General features: G+C 39.8%; 3 protein-coding genes across 4 annotated transcripts in view; 2 read left to right on the top strand and 1 right to left on the bottom strand.

Annotated features, from left to right (window-relative positions):
- LOC114136432 (MAP7 domain-containing protein 2) overlaps nt 1–2132 on the top strand; it is a 28095-nt gene extending 25963 nt beyond the window's left edge. Inside the window, 1 exon segment of the mRNA XM_075410485.1 lies at nt 433–2132. The gene's annotated coding sequence lies outside the window, so the exon portion shown is untranslated.
- A 4455-nt stretch (nt 2133–6587) lies between these two features.
- Nucleotides 6588–15519, top strand: zgc:112982 (BCLAF1 and THRAP3 family member 3). 2 transcript variants are annotated; one of them, XM_028004425.1, is made up of 11 exons: nt 6588–6827; nt 7350–7393; nt 7836–8423; nt 8661–9326; nt 13189–13358; nt 13661–13781; nt 14454–14532; nt 14609–14745; nt 14810–14888; nt 14962–15061; nt 15314–15519. In XM_028004425.1, exons 2-11 carry the CDS (start codon nt 7359–7361, stop codon nt 15325–15327), a joined length of 1989 nt encoding a protein of 662 aa, XP_027860226.1. In that variant the 5' UTR covers nt 6588–6827; nt 7350–7358; the 3' UTR covers nt 15328–15519. The 2 variants fall into 2 exon arrangements, with proteins under 2 accessions (XP_027860226.1, XP_027860225.1); XM_028004424.1 differs by lacking the exon at nt 6588–6827 and having other exon boundaries at nt 7335–7393.
- A 721-nt stretch (nt 15520–16240) lies between these two features.
- Nucleotides 16241–21941, bottom strand: eif1axb (eukaryotic translation initiation factor 1A X-linked b). Its single transcript, XM_028004492.1, has 7 exons — nt 21761–21941; nt 19288–19371; nt 17910–18013; nt 17762–17812; nt 17453–17534; nt 17098–17189; nt 16241–16938 (listed from the first exon to the last, which is right to left on the bottom strand). Exons 1-7 carry the CDS (start codon nt 21774–21776, stop codon nt 16933–16935), a joined length of 435 nt encoding a protein of 144 aa, XP_027860293.1. The 5' UTR covers nt 21777–21941; the 3' UTR covers nt 16241–16932.
- Between the last annotated feature and the right edge of the window lie 979 nt (nt 21942–22920).

Genomic DNA, 22920 nt, shown 5'->3' with positions numbered 1-22920 from the left:
GTATCTTGCTGAAAAGTTACTTGTAAGTTAGTTTTTTCTTATTTCAAATATACTGAAATATTTTAACTAGAAACTAAAAAAATACTTGTTAAATTTTTGTTGTTGCAATTAACGATTAATTGATTACTAAATTAGTTGATTATTTTAATTGCGATTAATCTGATTAATTGTGATTTAATGTTATTAGTCACGAGTAATCCGATGGTTTCAACCCTAATTACAAGAAATCATTAATAACAGTAATAAACTGTACATAATCATAATTTGAAACTGTTTTTATCTCCACAGTGTTGGAGAAGTTTGAAAACTTTCCTTGAAAATGCTTCAGTTTTTCTGTGGGAAAGTGAATCATTGAACAACCCGGTCCAGACGTTTACCTGAATTTAAATTCTGTTTTCAACTCCTGATTTTGTCTCTTGTGTCTCGTTTCAGGAGCGAAACAGGAGCAAACACAGCCACCTCCCTCTGCAACAATAGTCATCCTTCCCACCAGAAACAAAGTTTAGCATCTGATCTTTCATCCGTGTTTCCGAACCGCTCCGGAGGCAGCGCAGGCGGGAAAGTCCAACTCACAGAAACATGCTAATAATGTGAAGTTTATGTTTCTGACTGAAAACAAACACTTCTGCCTGCTCAGCAACGTATTTATGACATGAACGTGTGAAGGTTTGGGTGTTTAAACTGTAAAAGCTCATCCATAAATCAGAGGTTCTGATGAAGCCCGGTTTGCATCAGCTTCTCCAAACGTTGTAAATAGATCCGACTGCAGGACGATCAGCAGAGAGCCGCTCCGACGTGTAGCATCTCCGAGCCGGACTAGCCGGCCGTGTCGTTCCACAAAGTGTCGGTGTTTTCTGACTGTGTTTACCTTCGAACTGCTGGCAGACGCACCCGAGTCTGCAGAGGACGACGGCGACTTTGGGCCACAGCAGGTGGAGAAAACAAAGAGTAAATTTACACTTAGAAATCTCAGAAAATTTCTAGAAAAAACAAGGAAATGTGTGAGTTTGAAATGTTAAAATGTGCTGCAAAAATCTCAGAAACGTTTAGGTTAATCTCAGAAATTACGGAAATTTCTGAATTTGAAAAGTTGCAAATTTGCTAGAAAAAACTTGTAAATTTCAAGGTTTCCAAAGTAAAAACATTTCAGCTGTTGAAACTCTGAAATTTCTGTTTCTGCTAAAAAATTTCTGAGATTGATTTAATTTTTTGTTTGATTTTTCTTGCAAATGTTCAACTTTTCGACCTCAGAAATATCCTGGGGGTTTTTTCCAAGAAAACTTCTGAGTTTTTTGTTTCTTATTTTTTCAAGTTCTGAAATTCCCATGGTTTTTTTGTAGAAAATTTCTGAGATTAGTCTCAAAATTTGTGAGTTTTTGGTAGAAATTTCCTCCTCTTGTTTCTGTCTACGTTGGCCCTGATTCGCTGCTTCAGTGGAGAAACTCCCATTCGACGGTCACATAGACATGCTAACACGTAGCCTGTAGCTTTGGTTTCGCTGCTGCTTCTCGTTCCACCTGCAGGGGAAGCGGAGGGGGAAACAGCTCCGTGTTTTGTGTTTTTTCCTGCAGGATGAAGATGTAAAGTGTAATTGTCTGGCACTGACTGTAACCACACAAGCTGCAGTTTCTGGCGCACGCAGACGGTAGTTTCGTTTCACATCCGCACCTCACAGCCCGTCACCTCTGAGGCCTTAAAACCTCTGTGCATCATCTCACTGATAGTTTCTGCAATAATCCAGAAACCAATAATCTGAACCTACAACTGACTTTAATTATTTACCAGCAGCTCAGACTTTAAAAGATGGATAATTATGATGTTTTCTTTAAAATCCATTATTTATTCCTAAGGATTTGAACAGACTGTGATGGACAGCTCTGTGTGGGGAGAAAAACAGCCTTTACTTTTGAATTTCAGTGCATTTATTAACATTTCTCTCACCTTCGGCTCGTCTTTCTCCATAAATTTGCACATCATTGAAACCAGTTGGTCCCCATGTATAAACATAAAGGACTTAGCATTTATCCTAATAATTAAACTCTGTGACACTGCAGCTTGGTGGAATATATCATTGTAGATGTGGTGCATGGATACTTGCTGAAAAAGAACAATAAAAGTCATCAAACAATTTCCTTCTGGCTGCATTTATGTACAACAGAACCGACATTTTTATCACATAACTCAACAAAAATCACTTCTGAAGTATTAATCATTTTCTCTGCAGCTGTAAAACTCAATCACATTCTGCAAATTTTCTAAAAAAAGAAGATTTATTTATTTATGAATCAAAAATAATTACACTTAATCCACAACGAGATTCCTTATTAATCACCTTAAGACCAATTTTTTGATTTTTTAACCAAATAAAATGAAAGATACATTAATTCTCTAATCTACATCTGCAGGGAAAAGGCAAATTTCTAAATAAAGATGCAAAATACACCAAATTACAATCACTGCACTGCAAAAACAGAATTACTGAATATCTTTGGTATAAAAAGTACTCAGTACAACATCGCCCACTGATCTTCACTGAAAAAAGGAAATCTAGCTAGATTGTTGAACTTACTTTATTTACATTTGTTTCACATGACAGTTTCATAAACTTCATATATTTACTTGAAGAAGCGTAATCTGATTACTTGTAACAAACTAACTCAATTTTTTAAAATTGGGTTATCTGATTTCTTTTTTCAGTGTAAGCCTATTTTCCTGTTTGTTTACATTATAAATCCATTTATGAGACTCATTGATGCTAAAAACAACAATATTTTATATTCAATATTCAATATTTCTTTATTTAATTAGGAAACAGTGATTATTTTCTCCAGGTTTTTAGTGTGTCGTAAATTCTTCATATAAAAATGAAAAGTAATACACAATATGTAAATATGTTTAATGAGGACATTATGACAGAAATTATTAAATTAACACACCTTTAAAACTATGAAAACTCCCAAAAAACATATTACACATTTTTAGATTATCCTGAAATTAGCCAGAATAGCTAAAATGCAGAATATTCACGTATATGTATTATTTACAGGTTTGGCTTCATTACTGCTCTGAATATGTTGTTGTTTTTTTCAGCAAATGGAAATTTTTATCAAGTATCCAGTTAATGATTAATCGATTACTAAATTAGTTCACAGTTATTTCAATAATCAATTAGTTTGGTGTATCATACATGTATTCTGTAAATTTTTCCTGTATAGTCCTTCACACTTCTACCAAACAGCAACTATTAATCTAAAATTAGTTACTAATTTTCAGAATAATTTAAACACCTCTTAGAAATTAAAGGTGACCTATTATGCTTCCTTGAACTGTTTTGGATCGGTGTGTGGTTTTGGATCGGTGTATGGTTTTGGATCGGTGAGTGGTTTTGGATCGGTGTGTGGTTTTGGATCGGTGTATGGTTTTGGATCGGTGAGTGGTTTTGGATCGGTGTATGGTTTTGGATCGGTGTGTGGTTTTGGATCGGTGTATGGTTTTGGATCGGTGAGTGGTTTTGGATCGGTGAATGGTTTTGGATCGGTGTGTGGTTTTGGATCGGTGTATGGTTTTGGATCGGTGTGTGGTTTTGGATCGGTGTATGGTTTTGGATCGGTGTATGGTTTTGGATCGGTGTATGGTTTTGGATCGGTGTATGGTTTTGGATCGGTGTATGGTTTTGGATCGGTGAGTGGTTTTGGATCGGTGTGTGGTTTTGGATCGGTGTATGGTTTTGGATCGGTGTGTGGTTTTGGATCGGTGTATGGTTTTGGATCGGTGTGTGGTTTTGGATCGGTGTGTGGTTTTGGATCGGTGTGTGGTTTTGGATCGGTGAGTGGTTTTGGATCGGTGTATGGTTTTGGATCGGTGTATGGTTTTGGATCGGTGAGTGGTTTTGGATCGGTGTATGCTTTTGGATCGGTGTATGGTTTTGGATCGGTGTGTGGTTTTGGATCGGTGTGTGGTTTTGGATCGGTGTGTGGTTTTGGATCGGTGTATGGTTTTGGATCGGTGTATGGTTTTGGATCGGTGTGTGGTTTTGGATCGGTGTATGGTTTTGGATCGGTGTATGGTTTTGGATCGGTGTATGGTTTTGGATCGGTGTGTGGTTTTGGATCGGTGTGTGGTTTTGGATCGGTGTATGGTTTTGGATCGGTGTATGGTTTTGGATCGGTGTATGGTTTTGGATCGGTGTGTGGTTTTGGATCGGTGTATGGTTTTGGATCGGTGTGTGGTTTTGGATCGGTGTGTGGTTTTGGATCGGTGTGTGGTTTTGGATCGGTGAGTGGTTTTGGATCGGTGTGTGGTTTTGGATCGGTGTGTGGTTTTGGATCGGTGTGTGGTTTTGGATCGGTGAGTGGTTTTGGATCGGTGTATGGTTTTGGATCGGTGTGTGGTTTTGGATCGGTGAGTGGTTTTGGATCGGTGTATGGTTTTGGATCGGTGTATGGTTTTGGATCGGTGTATGGTTTTGGATCGGTGAGTGGTTTTGGATCGGTGTATGGTTTTGGATCGGTGTATGGTTTTGGATCGGTGTATGGTTTTGGATCGGTGAGTGGTTTTGGATCGGTGTATGGTTTTGGATCGGTGTATGGTTTTGGATCGGTGAGTGGTTTTGGATCGGTGTATGGTTTTGGATCGGTGTATGGTTTTGGATCGGTGTATGGTTTTGGATCGGTGTATGGTTTTGGATCGGTGAGTGGTTTTGGATCGGTGTATGGTTTTGGATCGGTGAGTGGTTTTGGATCGGTGTATGGTTTTGGATCGGTGTATGGTTTTGGATCGGTGTATGGTTTTGGATCGGTGAGTGGTTTTGGATCGGTGTATGGTTTTGGATCGGTGTATGGTTTTGGATCGGTGAGTGGTTTTGGATCGGTGTATGGTTTTGGATCGGTGTATGGTTTTGGATCGGTGTATGGTTTTGGATCGGTGAGTGGTTTTGGATCGGTGTATGGTTTTGGATCGGTGTATGGTTTTGGATCGGTGTATGGTTTTGGATCGGTGTATGGTTTTGGATCGGTGTGTGGTTTTGGATCGGTGTGTGGTTTTGGATCGGTGTATGGTCTTGGATCGGTGTATGGTCTATACATACATGTTCTTCACATTTCTTGAACAAAATCATTTTTATATAATGAGATTTTTGTCCTGCGCTTCTTTCAGAATGATCTTTTCTAATCTTGTCACTTTAAATCTCTGATGTGGCGACAAAACACTAAATGTCCAAACTTCCTGATCACAAACTGAAACGATTATGTCTTCCCCAGAAAGGATGTCATTACTCTCCATCAAGCATAAGGAATGTCAAATAAAGTCGCAGTTATCTTCCTTGTTTTGTTGACAATTCTCTTCAATTTATCCAGTTTAATTGTTAAAAACTTTAAAATAAATGTTAGAATGAATTGAGAAGTTTTATAAATGTGATTCGTGTTTATTTTGTGAATAAAAATCATTCTTGGTGATAGTTTCTGTTGCTGACAGGGAAGTAAAAGTGGGGTAATCCGCAAATGAGCGATGATGTAAAAGCTTGAGCAGCAGGTTCTCTTTTCTTCTCTTTTCAAACAAAATCTTACCTGTGAGATCAAACACCTAAACCGAGTAAAATGATTTCTGGAAAGAACCTTTGGGAGTTTTCTCTTATCCTCAGACGTTTGTCTTTGTTTAAACGGCTAACAGTAAAATTACATTTAATATCCTTGATTTATTTATTTTTTGTAACTTGAATGTTGAATCTAATTTAATAGAAATATCTGATTACAGGTTTTTTTACAGTAGACATAATTATTGATCAATATGTATCAAAACTCTTTATTCAGTATCTGAGGTATTTTAACTTTACATTTGGCAGCAGTAGCTCTATAAGATCAATGTTTTCTTGAATGTTTTATTCATTTCAGTCTGAGCTGATTTATTTGAGCCATTATTTTTTTCAAGAGCTCAAATTATGCAACACAAGCCAAAAGACGACACTTTCACAATAGCGACTATAACCTAAAAACAACTCCAGTTTTAGTATGCGATAAAACAAATGCGCAGTTTTTGTTACAAAATATTGAAAACATATTCCTACTTATTTACAAAATAAACATAGCTTGTGTTTCCATCAAGGGGCTGCTAATAATAAGACAGATTATATGAACTCCGTTACAACTGCCTTCGGTCTGTTATTGTTGCAAAGCTGCAGTACAATAAAATAAAAAATATATAAATAAAAAATAAAAGCATTAAACACGAAACCGGAAGTTATTCATATTTAAAATTTAGTAAGGTGTTTATGTAAATAAACGTATTTAATTTTTATGGCGTGAAAAAAATCCTGATATAGCTTTAAACTTAGCAACAGACTCTTAGATTATTATTAATCTAAACTGGGCTAAGAGAAACATTCATGAAGTTTATTTGAACAACTAGAAAATATGTTGTAAAGAAATTCAAGAATTCAGAATATTGCAACTTATTATAAAACAATGGTTAAAAGAAATAATTCAGAGTATCTATATTCATGACCCCCTGAAAAAGTAGGTGCATAAATTATTAGAACAATAACACAAAAATTATTATTTTTCACGGTTTTGTTTTATTTCGAAAAAGCCTCGCCGGAAGTGTCGTGCCGGTCCGGCCTAGCTCGTCTCTGCGGTTTGTTGTTGATGGCCGTGCAGCCATTTCCATGCAATGCTAAACAGAGTATTCGACCTATTTAGTGAGGTTATGCGAATTGTTATTAAACGAGGGGGTATCTTCTTAATTTATAGGCTGTTGTAACTTTATTTTCGGTTTGTTTGTTTGTGTATCACGTAGCGTTAGCCTCCGTAGCTCTACGTATCTCGCGCTTAAAGGTAAGACAACGACAGCTGCTACCTAGCTAAGAGGCTAAGACTAGCAAGGATAATTTAGTTTAATGTGTATATTATTCTCTGATAGCATGTTTGTTGGTATCGCAGGGTATTTTAACTGTTATTGCCAGCTGGCACTAGTTATAAATAACCTTTTTAATTATTCATATTTTTGTGAAATTAAACGAGACTGTTTAGATGTTTAGAAAGAAGCTAAAGCTAACAAAATAAAACCATAATACAAGCTAAAGTTTTTAAACAACAAGCATTGTGAAAACTTTATTTCGAAATTGGCGTGTTTCCCTTAAGCAAATTTATTTTAAAAACAAACATAATAAGCAGCTAATTACTGATAATATTCTTCCTTTAGCAGAAACCAATTCAGCTTGTAATATTACTTAAATGTCATAAACACTTTCTGAAATAAACAATTTCCTTTTTTTTTTAGGATTTGAGAGTTACTTGAGCTGACTAAACACGTGTGAATGTAAAAGTCTAAAATCAGATCCCATGTTTCCCTTTCAGGTTGAAAACATGTCCAGACCGAGGTCCAGATCTCCGCATTACAGGTACTTTATCTTCCTGAATCAAGTTTCCCCACTTCTTCAAATCTAACCAAACTGGTGTGAAACATTTGTGCAGCAACATTTTTAGTTTGTGCTGCTTTTCCATAGAAGATATTACTGAAAGTTAATATCTTTGTCCATATTACCCAGAATCTAAATTAAAATGACACAAATCTAATAAAATTGGGCTCAAATGTTTGTGCTACATTTGTACAGTAAAAATTTTCTTGTGCCGCTGTCGTTTAAGGAATTAAGGAACTTTGCACTGGTAAATAAGTGTGCACCTAATTTTACTGCACAAACAAACCAGTTTTGTTGAATTTGCAGTAGGTGGGGTAACTTCACTCAGGTTCTTAACTCCATTTAATTCCTGTAAAACTGAAATATTTATTCCACCTTTCTTTTTTTGCCACATTAGATGATGTTTGTTTGCTTCCTGTTTCAGGAGATTTCCCTGGGAGGAACCGGACTTTGATCCCCGGAAAGTAATCGCAGAACTGGACGGGAATCCTCGGGACAGGGGCCGCCACCCCAGAGAGGGTCCGGATGACTTTAGGGGCCCCTACAGGGAGGACCGGTACCGAGATGACCCGAGAAGACCTCTGTACCGAGACGAGCCTCACTTCGAGCCTCACTTCAGGCACCAGCGACACCCAGACCACCACGAGTTTGACCACTGGGGGGCGTCGCCTCACCGCGACGACATGCGTTTTGAGAACCACAGGTTTTCCCCACGGGATGAACGGTTTGACGACTTTCAGAGGTTTGATGACAGAGGGGATGGGCCTCCGCCGCTGCTGCCGGGCTTATCGCCCAATCTGCGGTCGGACCAGCAGCAGAGGAAGGCGGGGCCGGGCTGGAGGAGGGAGGAGGCGGGCCGGGATCAGGGCGGGTTCAGAGACTTCAGTCCCGGTTTGAGGGCAGACCTGGAGAAAGAAGGGCGGTTCCCTCAGCAGCAGAACAGACACTACGACAGGAATCCGCATTTCAAACGAGCACGGCAACAAACGGACGCCGCCGCCGATCACCCGGGGTAAATCTATGGGAGCAAAATCTGGAAAATCAAGATTGCAAAGGATTCTCACCTTTCCCTCCATAACTGGAGATTCCTCACTGTCTCAAATCCTGTTAGCTTCACTAATGAGTAGCAGAGTTAGGAGTCATTGCATGATTTACTTTTTAACCCGTTTCTGTTAGAAGTAATGCATGAATCTTCCTGTCGCTGTGTCTCCATGTTTGAACCGTGTCACCTCCTCTTATGCCACCACAGGTTCAGGGAGGAAGAGGAGGATGAGGAGGAGGACTTTGGGGGCCGCGGTTACTCTGTGGACAGACCCAGAGGTGGGTTGAGAGGACACAGTCGGGGCAACTTTCCCCGCCGGGACGCGGGGCGGTTTGCCAGAGACCTTAGCATGGAGGCCGACGGGAATCGGTTCGATTATGATGCTAGCTTTGAGCGGCCGCCAAGTCCGCCGGAGCATTTCAGGAGGGAAGATGGCGCCCGCCGCCCGCATTTTCACGAAGACTCACGGGAACCTGGCTATCAGGAGCCGAGCAGGAGGAGCCCTGACTCTCACAGCTACGGTAACCATGGAAACCAGCGTTGGAGGGGGCGAGGGCGGTACAACCATGGTCCGAGAGGACGGACCGGACCCCACAGACACCAGCCGCAGTACGCGGACCCCCCACAGGCCGAGCAGAGGCATGACTACCCCCCCTTCAGGGACGACGAACCTGGCTGGAAGGACCGAGACGCCCGGTCGCCATGGAGACGCAGCCGCTCCCATAGCCTGGACCCAAACGAACGACCTGAACGGCCGCCGCCACCACCGGCCAAAAGGGGATGGAACGAGCCGCAAAACGATGGCGTGGCAGTTGTAAGGGAGGAAACGCTCACCATCAAGGTGGACATGAGTCGACCCGTTAACAAGAGCAGGTAAGAGGTCAACCAGGGGTCAGGGGTGAAAGTTCACACTTACTTATTCTGATAAACAAACCCAACTTGGAGGACGATGAGGATGAGATTGAAGATGGAGCTGAGCGCAACTTTCCCGAGTTAATCCTCTGTTTGCATCTTCGACTTTAAACAAACGCAAGATGGACGACGAACAGGAAGGGATTGGTCAAAATGGAGCTGAATCTGGGGTGAGGGGTGAAAGTTCACACTTACTTTTTCTCATAACAAGCAACATGGATGGACGAACAATCCGAACATCCATAGATGGAGTCAAGATGGAGTTGAACGCAACTCACCCAAGTTATTCCTCTGAGTGGATCTTTGACTTCATCGTCCTTTTCTCTCAAAACAAGATGGACGACGAAAGAGGAAGAGATTGGTCAAGATGGAGCCGAATGCAGGTCAACCCGGGGTGAGAGGTGAAAGTTCACGTTTACTTTTTTCTAAAACAAGCACAAGATGGAGGATGAAAAGGAAGGGATTGGTCAAGATGGAGCCGGATATCCGAGTTATTCCTCTGCATCTTCATTGTCCTTCTCTCTAAAAACAAGATGGAGGACAAAGAGGAAGAGAAGATAGAATTGAACACGTCTTATGTATGTTTTTCATCTGGAAGTGAGGAACGGTGAGTTCATCTGGATTAATCCCAGACGTTGTCATGGCAACTTCCTCCTGGCAGAGTCCGACTGTAGCGCCACAATGTCTCGTTCTCCACCTTAAAGCCCCAGTTCGTCCCACTGGTCCCAACTGGATCCATGAGGAATAATATTGGAAAGCTTTCAAGTTTTAACAAAAAGGAGAAAAATATAAAACGTCTCCTGCAATAAAACCTTCTGAAGTTCAGAGCCTCAAGAACTTGTGAATGTTTGAGGAAAGTGATCAAGTCGATGTGGACGAGACTTTGTCCTCTTTACAAGAATCATGTCCGATTCAAACTGTTCGCTCAGCTAACCTCAGACTTCCTGCTGGATTTTATTTCACACTTTGCTGTTTCACTTTGTTTTTAATCTGGATTAAATCCTACTAGAAAGATGATTCCAGACGATTCGTTCTGCTCTGATGTTCGCCAACATGGCGGAAAGCTTCACTTCAAGGTTGATGTCAATTAATTAATCAGTCAGTCAAGTTTATTTTTATAACATATTTCAGCAACAAAGTGTTTTACATCATAAAATCATCATACAGCCAACGATCGAGAAACCAGTGACCAAGTCTGGAGGAGGAAATGTTTATTTCTCCCTTATAAGATGGAAGAACAGGAAGCAGTCGATTCCTGCGGAGCTCCAGTTCACCCATAAACCAGGATTCAACCCTCACTGACCGTAAAATGGTCTCATGATGTTCAGGTTGGAGATCCGGAACCAGGAACTTGGTTCTGTTGCAGAGAAATCTGGAGATCTTCTCCTTCTGGAAGCTGGAACTGGAAACATGTCAGCCTCTGTAGTCTTCTGCTTCGTTTTCTCTCACGTTGAACATGAGATTCCCAGCAAAGCTGCAGGAGGAACGAAGGAACCTGATTGGTTGCTGCTGAAATTCAAACCTGTTCTAACAGGAAGTTCTGGGATTCAGACTTTTAAAGGTCACATAGGCTGAAAAACCGGTGAGAAGAAACCTAAAGTTGGACGATCGCAAGAAGGAAAATGGTGGAAATCAAATGGGAACCAATCATTTAAGGCGAGAAGCTTCATTTTTAACGGTTTAACATCCAAACGGGTCAGAAGCAGATCACAGAAGTTCTGCCTGATCCATTTTTAACAAAGTTTTCTCAAAGTGACGAAGGATCTGGAATAATTAAACGCCTAAACATGGCCGATCGTTCTTCCCTCACTCTGATACACCTGGACGACGAATCATAAACGATCCAAACTGCTGGATTTTTTTTTTTATTTAAGCATCTATTGATTTTAACAAGAGCAAAAGAACATTATTATTCATACATAAATATAACCCCAGACAAAACATATAAGGGATGAAAAAAGAAAAGATCAGACCAACGAACATAAAGACCAGAGATTCTTTTGACACGGCCTCTTCGTTGAGTTGCAGATCATTTTGGATTTGTGTAAAAAACGGCCCAGATTACCAACAATTCATCAACCTGCTTCTTATTAAAACAGATGATCTTCTCAGTTGTGAAATTCCACATAATGTTTGTTTCTTCATGAGGAGGCAATGCAATGTTTAACTTCCAAAAACATAAAATTGCTTGAGATAACAAACTATTCATATTTATACTATACTATATTTAAGATCCATGTCTTAGGACATAAAGGAACATCTTCACCAGTCATCTGACCAATCATGGTCAACGCAGCCTTCCAAGAGGACAATACCTGAGGACCCAAACGGACTTTTACTGGAAAACATCCACTTCATCCTCTGGCATCAGGAAAATAACGACGATCCAAACCCAACTGATGAAGCCGAAAATAATCTGTTCTGGTTTCTGTGGAGGAGAAAGTTGGGTTGAAATCAGGAGCTCGAGAGATTTCTACCACAGCTGATTCTGAAAAATCAGGATCTGAAGGGAAAAGATCTTCAATCAAGACAATAAAACAAAGGATGGATGATTATTGTGCATCTGATGACGAAACACCAACCTGCTAATCAAGCGTTGAGGAATCGTCCCATCATCCCTAAAGAAACACCTGTCTGTGTTTTTAGTCTAATCAGTGAGAATCACGCCTGCCAGAACGAACTCAGGGAAAAATCTGGAAGTTCTCCATTATAAAACTCAACATTTCTGCAGAAACGAGTGAAATGAAGGAAGTTAAAGACGAAACAAGAGTCTTAGAGTTGAATAATGTTGCTGATGTGTTTCAATCTAAAGTTTTCTGAGGAAGAAATGGATCCAACATGATGAAGAAACAGAAACAATCTGGACCTGAGAGACGATCCAGAATCTGGAGAAGAACCTCCTCGTGGAGGAAGAGGAAGATGATGAAGAGGAAGCCTGATCCTCCTCTGGGATGCTTCATTCTGGCTGGAAAGCCATTAATCTGGACCAGAACGCCCACATGAGATACTAAAAGAAGTGTGAACTTTCACCCAGACCTGAGCTCACCTGTTAGCCGTACCTGTCCTTAGATCTACGCTGATTTAGCTAGCCTGTTAACCAAGCAGCCGATCCTCACGGCCCAGTTTGACTCATGAAAGTTAAAGTTACATGTGGAAGTCATGAGAGGAAAGGTGAGTTTACTGGGTAAGGTAAAAGTCTTTCTGCTCCGTTTACAGTTTAATATTCTTCAGAATTAGCATTTAGCTGTAATTTGTGTAGAGAAAAGTAAACTTTTTGGTCTTTCAGAGACATTTTAGACATTAAAATGTCTTTTTAGTTGAATTTTAAATTATCAGTATTAAATAAAATCAACTTTTTAAGCTTTACATCCTGCTGTAATGTTTTTCAAAAACAAACATGGAGTGTTGTTTTAATTCCTTAATGCATGTTTGAGAACTCATTTAATCTCCATGGCAACCATTCAGCTGCAGAACCCCTGAGTGGATCTAGCTCTGCCTTCAAGATGCAACTCCTTCAGACTAACCAGCAGCAATTAGCAAACATCTGCTGAGATCATTATAAGAGCTACTTTTCAGAGCAGCGCTGCTAAAAGCGTTAAAGGGTTAATGGAGGAGGACGACTTCCTGGAGGCGGAGCTGCTAAAGAGACAGAGGCCCGCCTTAAAGGCATTACAAATTTCTTTTAAGTCATATTTGATGTATTTTTATAACTGAAGTGCCTGGAAATCTCATAATGCTGCCCCTTTAAGGCCGACAGCAGTTTGAATCTAAATGAGTGTAGAAAGGCTCACTGTCCTGCTGACGGCTCGGTCTCGTCCGGCAGCGCGCTCTGCTACTCCTCAGACCGGCAGCTGTCTCTGGACCTGGTCAACGTGGGCCGCCAGCGCCTCGACTTCCTGCCCCTGCTGGAGCATTCAGGGACGTACCGGGAGAACGCCGCGCACACCGGGACGTTTGCACAGGAGATCATCACGCTGGTGCACTTTGTCAAAGGTTAATGTGCATTAAATACTTTATAGGACCAGATAACCTGAATATTTAGGCGAAAAGCTGTTTTTTAACGGAGAGCTGTTATGCAAATTAACATTTTGCACGTTTTTGTATTTCTGTTTTGGTTTCTACTGCTTCTAAAAACAGACCAAGCTCTTAAAACAAAACACCAAACTGGTTTTTGACCAGTTTTGGTTTTGCTTTCATCGAATCAAATTAAATTGAATTATGTTTTTAACATACTACTTGCACACAGTGAAGTCCATGTTGTTCTGAGTCTAACGTGTCACTTCCTGCCTCCACAGAGCAGTACTTCCGGGGTGACGGGGTCACCCTCACCGAGCGCTTCTCTGCGCCTCAGAAAGGAGGCTACGCTGAAGACGAGCTGGAGGAGCTGACGCTGCACCAGAGGTTCAGCTCCAACAGGTCGGGTCACGTGACCTCACTCTCATGTGACGTCACACTTCCAGGAACTTTGTAACTGACAGCCATCTTGATAGGCAGTTGCTATGACAACAATAAACAACCCAGAAGATTAGAACTAGCTCCCGCCTCGTTTCTATCTAACTTACAGTGTAAGTACATTACAACTACATGAGTACTCACATCTGTGTAATACTAAGAGAAATATTAGTGATATTTACTGCAGTACTTACTGTGAGTTAGCAAACGTAGCTTAGCTAATGTAGCTTTTATCTGCTAGCTAAGACGAACATGTAGCCTATGGGTAGCTACATGGACTCTGCCAGTTATTCAGAAGAAGAGTTTGTAGGTTCTTTACAAATCCGTTTGAGCATTTATGTGTCCCAGGATTTCAGGCTGTGAAGATCCTCCATGTTGTCAACATTCTTCATGTCATCGTAGATCAGAAACATTCTCTGTTTCCTGGGTCGATCCTGATGGCAGCCATTTTGTTGATATACATTTCTCTTCCACATTGGTCATTAGCATTAGCATATTTTGTTTCTGTTGGTTTGGAAGCCGTGTGGTTCAGCTATGCTTTGCTGCGTTTGCCTACCAAGATGGCGGCGGATCACTTCCAGTTCAGACTTGTACTGACTGCTGATGCGACGGCGTAACGTTTTGTTCTGGTTCCAGAGGCTTCAGTCTGAACATGGACTCCATTCTGGATGACGAGGATGACGAGCCGCTCTTCTTCAGACTGGGATCCATGCAGGTGGGGATGAAGCTGGTGAAACTGGTTAAACTGGTGATGGTTACTGGTCTCTAACACACGGTTGGTCCACTGACAGGAAGTGAGCAAGCAGCCGCAACGAGGTCCAGGTGACCTCCGGCACGACCTTGAGCGGCGGCGTCAAGAGAAGCTGGAGGCGGTGAAGGTCACCATCGAGGGCAGCAGCTTCTCCCAGCGTTCCCAGCATTCCCAGTGGTCAGTTCATACTGGAAAACTGTAACCAGGATGAAAACACGCGGCTAACGCTAGTTTGTTTCAGCGAGCCGGACCTGACGCCGCCGATGGACTCGGACGGGTTCTGGCCCGCAGAGCAGAACCGCAGGAGAGACGGCGGCATGGTGAGGCGCACAGGAAGTCAGCCGCTGCTCACAGGAAGTAGAAATCCACCAACATGGTTGTGTTGTGCTGCAGGGATCCAGGAGGGGAGCGTTTCACCGACCCAACATGGCAACGCAGCGCAGAAATAATCAGCTTGGAAACCAGAGGCAGAACCTGCACAGCAACCCGGCAGGTAACGCTCAGCTTCCTGGTCCACCTTAAAACACGATTTATCGGCATTAACGTTTCGGTATCGGGTTAGTGTTTCAGTGCAACAGAACATTTTGATTTTACAGAACATTTAGCAAAAATATTTTCTGATGAATCTATCAGAATAATTATAACAGTAACTTTACTTTTTATGGTAAAATATTAATGAAGTGATAAATTATTGGTTTGTTTCTGATAACATTCTGGAAACATTTGAACTGGTTCTTGTTTTCAGGTCCAAACTGGTGATCAGGTTCTGAAGAGCGACTCCGTGTAAACATGGAGGTCGGCAGGAAGTACTTCCTGTTTCATCAGCATCTAACTGAACTGCAGACGGCTGTGTTCATGTTCTAGCTCTTCTAGTTCTATCTTCTCCTGTTTAAATCTTTTCCCAGCATCTCTAGAAAGTTATTTTTAATAAAATAGACGTAAAAAATCTTGGATTCTTGTTTTTATTTTGTCTGTATTTTAATCAGGATTTATAATCTGAACAGATTATACCAGAACAAAACAAACCAGATTCATTTGTCTGCTATTATTCTGGGAGTTTGAGTCGAATCTGAAGTTTTTCCTTAAATTTAAATTCAAAGTTCTGGTTCTCATTATTTAATGCTAAGATTTCCTGGTTTCTAAAACTGATCAAGTTCTCATCAAGTTACGTTATTCTTGTAAACTTTTGTGTTTTTATGGCTTCATTTTCTGTTTTATTGCAACTTACTGTCTTGTTTACTGCAACTCTAGAGATATTTTTAATTTTATTCATGTTTTTACAACTTCATCTCTTTTCTAACTTTATTCTCTTGCCGTTATTCTAGTGTCGACTTTTCTCTGCTTTATTACGACTTTATTTGTTTCATTACATTCTCTCCGATATACGACTTTTGTAATTACAACTTTATGTCTTCACTTTATTACATTTTTACTCTTTGCTTTATGACTTCAAAATTTTCTTCCCTTCACTCTGTTGTAAAATAATTCATGTTCAGCTGGTTTATCTGAAAATCTGACATTTTGTCATTTGAAGTTAGAATGCAATTAAAAAAAAAATTTAATTATGGGAGGGAAAAGATGCATTAACTCCCATATTATCTGCTCTCCCTCTGAGCTCAGTGGCGCCACCATCAGTCCGGCTCAGTAAGTGAGAAACCGCCACACCTGGTGAGAGTTAAGATCTTTATTGGAAACCCGGCAAAACATCATCGCACATCTGCATCCAAGCGGGACAGAGCAGAGGCTCCCAAAGCGCAGACAGGAAATAAAAATAATTTGCTATAAGCTCATATATAATCTGACTCTGAGGCGTGTGAAAGATAAGCTCTGAGTGGACTGGGAACACTGGGAACGTTGGGAACGTCTGGTTTCACCGCAGAGCTAGCCGACCAGGTCGGTACAGAAAACAGAAAAAAAAGAAACGACAGACTAAGGAGGGGTCGCCTTCATGGTTCAGTCCAGAACCCGTCCGGTTCTGCCGGCTCAGCACTTTATCAGCAAACCGACACATTCGGTTCAGTTTCTAAATCCCACATGCCGTGAAATTAATCATAAATACATTTTCTTTTTTTAATAATAACTAAAAAAAAAGATGGCGTGTTTGGAGAAACAAAACAAAACAGTTTTGAGGAGGAAAACGGAAACGCTCCGTCGTCCCGCCGCAGCGTCTCACTTTCATCCAGAACCAAAACTACCGATGGAGTAACCATACAGAACATTAATAAACCGGGTTTGGACGTCACAGGCTCATCTTTAATATTAATAATAATAAAAAAAATGGTGATTATTTGCAGAATCGGCTCAAAACATCTCAATCGGAGCTTCTGTAGTAAAATCCTGCCTTCCTCCTTCAGTCGCAGCGTTTTAGATCTGCAACATGAAAATAATCAGAAACAGATTATTATGATAAACTCTACAGTGAACCTGTTTAACTTCAGATGATAAACAGAACAAAACCACCTTCTGTTCCCTCACTTCTTAAAATTAAATTAAACTTCCTGAGAAATGTGAGCAAAACTTTGAGCTTACATCATCGATATCTTCATCATCGTCGCCGATGTCGTCGAACTGGATCTCGTCGTCGTCTCCGGGTCCGAAGGTGTCCGTCTCGTTGATTTTAGCTGTGAGGAGGAAGAAGAAGTCAGAATATTTTACAGTCTGGATGCAGGTCAGCATTTTATTTATTTATCTGTATTAATCTTTCAATGTTGGGACAATGATTCCCTCTGGTTTAAGGTAAAACCGTCCATCTACTCCAGAATCTTTCTAACCCAACGGACAGACAGACATTTAAAACATCTACCTTAACGATTCCAAGTAACTGAACCACTGAGAACCAGTTCTGTTCAGAACCGGTTCTACTGAAGACCCACTTTAAACTCACCGTGTTCTGGAAGTTCTCCGTAAGCCTTCAAACTCCGAGCCTCATCGGCGTTGTACTTCAGGATCACGTCTGCTTTGTTGTCCTAAATAAAAAATCACAAAGCTGTTAGAAATGGTTCTGATCCGGTACGATTACTGGAACATGAAATCTCACATTTCTTATACCAGATAAGATTTTAATTATTTTCTAAAAGAAGTTACAAATGACAGAATTTTTTAAAAATGATTCCCCTCCCTGGACTGTAACCAGACAGAAAACCAGTCAGTGAATCCTCTGTTGGAGGAAGTCAAACTGGTCCCAGTTGCTCACCTGATAATCCCTCAGCCCCACCAGGATGATGTCAGACGTGTTTATCCAGACCTGGAGGACGGAAACAAAGAGGTCAGAGGAGGTCACACGACCTCTGTGACCTCTACACAATCGACCTGCCGCAGTGCCGACTCGGCGGTTCTCCTACCTTTTTCCGGAGCTTTCCTCTGATGTGGCAGAGCCGCTTGGTGCCGTCGAAGCACATGGCCTCCAGGCGGCCGTTCCCCAGCATCTTGATCACCTGAGCGTACTCTGGAAGAGACCAGCGCCAAGTCATCGGGTGTTTCAAACGCCTTAAAACTACAGGAAACAGGAAACGGCTCCGTTTTGCTAACGGCGGTGGTCGGAGCGCTGGGCCGGTCACCCAGCGGCCGGTTTACAGTCGACAGGAAGTTTGAAAATATCACTATATGTTTATTTAAAGACATTATTAACAATAATAAACACCAACTACAAAGTCTTAAAAATAGAAAACATTAGAAAAAAGGTGTAAAGCCTGGTGGGCGCCAGGCTGAAAAAACACTAAATTAAACTGTTTACAGATTAAAAACCTCAGTAATTTTGTGAACCATAAGAAATTAAAAATAACTATTTTATTTATCAAGGCTTTATAATCCATTTCATTTCTGGTTTTGGCTGCGTTTGGTTTTTATTTCTTGTTTTTGGTCGTTTTGTTTATTTTATATATTTAAAATGTCTTCCAGTTCCAACTACTATAAATTAAAACTATTGATCTTTAAGAGGGAAACTTTGCATTATTATGCCTTTATAATAGGACTGAACAATAAATCAACAACATCATGATGGACACATAATAATAGGACAGACAGAATATTCAATATATTCCTCTCACAGCGAGTTAAACTGGTGAAATCTACTAACTCACTCACTCTGGTTGCCAAGCAACGACCTGCTGGGTAGCAAGCAGTTTAAAGTTTCCCTTCATAACTGCTTAAAAATAAAAACTATGTGGAATAAAAACTGGATGAAACATCAAAGATCAACCCAGCAGTCAGACAGTATTTCAGATATTTAAAACAAAAAAACTGATCAATAATTATTGATACAGACTAATATGAAACGATTATATCTTGATGAGGTTTTCAGTCATATTGTCATTATTATTACTGGGATGAAAATGGTCTCAAAACAAAAATATTATCTATTGTAATAATTTCTGAGAATTTATCATCGAGTAAAATGTAATAATTTAGAAAAGATTAAATGGATGAAGCAGTAAATTTGTTCAGCTGACAGATAAATATTTTATTTTCTAGTTCTTGGTGCCTCGCCCCTTTCTGATGTCACCCTGGGCAACTGCCCATATCAAAAACTGACACTGCATCGTGTTTTCAAAAAATGTCTTACTGTCTTCAGATTGTAAGTCTTCATTGATGTGCAACGCATTCACAGACAAACAGTTACTTTGAAAAGTAGGACAGAAACGATTAATCGTGATTAATCACGATCAATTATCAAAGATCTCTCTGGTTCCGGTTCTGGCCGTTTGGATCAGCAGAACTCACCCTGCCCGTCCTCCTTGAACACCAGCTCTCTCTTCTCAGACTCATTCTCGTTCTTTCCACGTCGCCGGTTCTTTCCTCCTTTACCTGCAGGCAGAGCGGGAAACCGTCAAAACCTGAAACCTGAACGCAGCGCCGGCTTCCTGCTGGTCAGCTGAACCCAAAACTGAAAAATCCCACATTTACTCAATCTGTAAATGCACCAAAAATCAACACATTCTTTGACTCATGTTGTTTTTACTTTAATATCGATAAGATAAAGTTTTAATAGATGATCTTGTTTCTAATCTTCTCAGCAGCTGATTATTTCCGTAAAGTTTTGTTGAAATTAGTCAAAGTTTACAGAAACCAAAACACGACTGGATAGAAAAAGGTTTTATATATCGATGGGAAATAAATCCACTTATTGATTAACCAAATTTTGGGTTTTTTTCATTTCTGGAAAATCTGGATTTTTTTTTGGAGCGAAGTCGGGGCGGCCATCTTGTTTTACGTCTTCTATTTATTTAGACTTTGATTTCAGGTCAGGTCCATGACAGAATATAAGGAAGTTAAGTCCGTTTGTTTTTTGAGGACAAAGTGTGGCCTGGGGGCCATTTGTGGCCCCTGGATGGATTTTGTGTGGCCCGCGACTCAAATTCAACATAATCCAAGTTATTAAGCTTGGTGTATTTATTTTTTATAAAAATGACCTAAATCTTGTTTTTGTTGCTCAGAATTGACCAAAAATGTTTTATTATTTTCAGTCTTTAAAAATTCACACCTTTGTTTTACTGAAGCAAAACTGTAAAATTATTTTAACGTTTGGATCTAATTTACATCCAAAAAAAGGGACAACTTTACTCATTTAATTAAATATTACAACTTAACTTGTTGAGTGGATTAAACAAAGTCAGTATTTTGTTGGTTCTTTGGACCTGTGAGTCATTTTGGCCTCTTTATGCTTCACAGATTAAATGAAGCTGAACTGGGAGGAAACTGGGAGGAAACTGGGATTAATGCAAATGACACAACCTGCAGGAAACATGATGAAACCTGTTCGTTAAGCTCTGAGTTATTCATGTCTGTTTATTATGGGATCTAATAAACTTCTTCAGACAAGGAAACCAGAAGTTTCCATCTCTGACTCCATCCTGACCTTTCACCTTTAGAGCCTCCAGTTATCAGATGTTGGGTTGTAGAAACAATAAATTCACACAGGAAACCAATCTTACTCTGATGTGTAAAAATAAAAACAGGTGCTTTGAGTTAAATCTCTAATCTATGGAAGGCCCAGAGGGTCAAAAAGCAGCAAAAATTTCTCCTTTTATTGTCAAATGAGTGAATATTTATCTGTAGATTAACAATAAAACAGCCAAATGAAAAGTGACACCCAGGTTATGTGAGAATGATAAAATGATGCTGCTTAAATCTAAATTCTGATTTTTACACTTAAAGAAATAAAGTCTGCAAACATATTTCAATACAATTTATTTTTTGTTTTGTTTTTCAGAATTATTCTGATTATTATAAACAGAATTTGGATAAATATTTTTAACCCTGTCAGACTGTCTATTCACCATTTAAGTACATTTTTTGTCCATTATTTTAGAAGAAAACATTTAACCAACTAAAATATACGATTTAAAGCTCTTTATAATTAAAACTCATTATACAAAACAGAACATTTCAAATGATGAACCCTGAGCATCGTCTGAGCACAGCCTGTCTTCAGTCAGAGGCTTAACCAGAGCCGCTGTAACACAGACTGCTACAGAGGATCCTTCCTTTCCACAGCATCTAGAACTCTTTGAACGTCAGAAAACATGAGTTACAACAACATTTTATTTACTTTTCAGATCATTTTTTTTTATGAATTTGAAAATTAACTATAATAAACATGTTTTCAGAAAGTCTAGAGAATATTGATCAAAACCAACTTTAAAGAAAAACTTTGACTCTACAGAAGTAAAATAAAGACATGTAGTCATTCCTGGTTGTTTAAACATTACAGCTAATGTTAAATGAGATTTTTGCCGTTTAAACTTATTAAAATTCACAGAAGTTGGAGCTTAAATTTGCTTCTGTAAATCTAATCAGCAGATGATGATTCTCTCGAGCTGATTAGCTCATATAAAACTCAACTGGACGGTCAAATAAAACCTTTACATTATTTTAACAATATATGTTTAACCAGATGTGTGTTATTAGGTAAATTAATGAACAGATGTCGGAAGGCCAGTCCGGGTGGAGCTTAGCTGTGTCAGCTAGCTAGCTACGAGTTAACCGTCTCTAAATGTCAAACAGCTTCAACAAACTTAAATTAACTTAATTAATGTGAATATTCAGAGTTTATTTTAAACACGAACCCCTGTGGATAATCAATAGCGCACTCCGATACCTGCGGCTAACGGAGTTAGCCGGCCCGGGTCACGTTTTCCACACGGCGAGCTAAACTACCGCAGAGCAGCAAATGCCTCCATTTTCGGCCTCTTACCTTTATTTTTGGGCATATTCCTTTACACCTGGTTCGCTTCAACCCTCCTCGGTACAACTGGCGGCTCGGAGATGTTTACAAACGTCAGACAGGATCAGGTTTAAACAGCTGAACGCAGCCAGATGCTACCTGCTTAGCGCCGAGTCTCTGTGTCTGTGTGCGCAAACGCAGAACAGCGCGTTCAAAACTGCAGCGCTTTATTGAAAACCGTGACGCAGTTTAGTTTGACAGGGTCAATACGAGAGCCAAGTCGCCATCTTGGGAATGGCAGATCAGAAAGAATCAAGGAGTTAAGCAGGGACAAAACATAGATTACCGTATTTAATACCAAACTTTATTTTTAAAGAAGATGAAATCGAATTTCTTTTTAAGATATTTTGATGTCAACAAAGTTTCTATCCAGCTCTTTAATTTTCACATCAAAGCTTCATCATACTAGCATCTGATATGCAAGAATCATTTTCCTCAGCATAAATTCTTAATTTGGAATAACAAATATGTTAAAGATAAATCAATATTTTATTGTTTTAAGACACTAATATTTATGTAACTTGTGCATGAAAAAGATTATCTTTTATACTGAATTTCTGGGAATTTTTAATCAAGAGAAAAGTTTTAATATGATTCCAACTGGTTTTGTAAATGGAACAAATATACAAGCACCATAAAAGAAAAATAAATTCAATATTGGCATTGACATGTGATTCATTATCACTCATTTTCAGTTCTATTGGATTAAAAACTTTATGAATATTAACAGGTCATTGATTTGGACTTGGACAAGTACTTGGTCAAAATAATCCACCAAATATATCCAACAAAACAATTTATAAAAAAAAAACAACATAGAAAGGACTTGGAAGAATCAATTTCACATCTAACAACTAAACAACAACTAGAAGGCTATTAGCAGAAAGCTAAGTATCTATTAGCTTTCTGCTAATAGTCTTGCTAATAGCCGCCCGGTGGAAAAGCTAAGTGCTTTTGAACCGGGAAAAAAATGCAACTGACAGCTTCTTGAGCTAACGGCCACATACTTACAGTTAAAAAAAAAAAAAAAGCTTAAACTTTGCTCGACTTCTCCTTTAAATGTCTGGATTTTCCAAACTGAAAAATATCTGGCTACTGCAGGTAAGATGATCACTTCTCATGACTAGTAC

This window comes from Xiphophorus couchianus, chromosome 21 (genome assembly GCF_001444195.1).
Source record: "Xiphophorus couchianus chromosome 21, X_couchianus-1.0, whole genome shotgun sequence".
In the NCBI taxonomy this organism is placed as follows: domain Eukaryota; kingdom Metazoa; phylum Chordata; class Actinopteri; order Cyprinodontiformes; family Poeciliidae; genus Xiphophorus; species Xiphophorus couchianus.
This window is presented reverse-complemented; position numbering and strand designations above follow the sequence as displayed.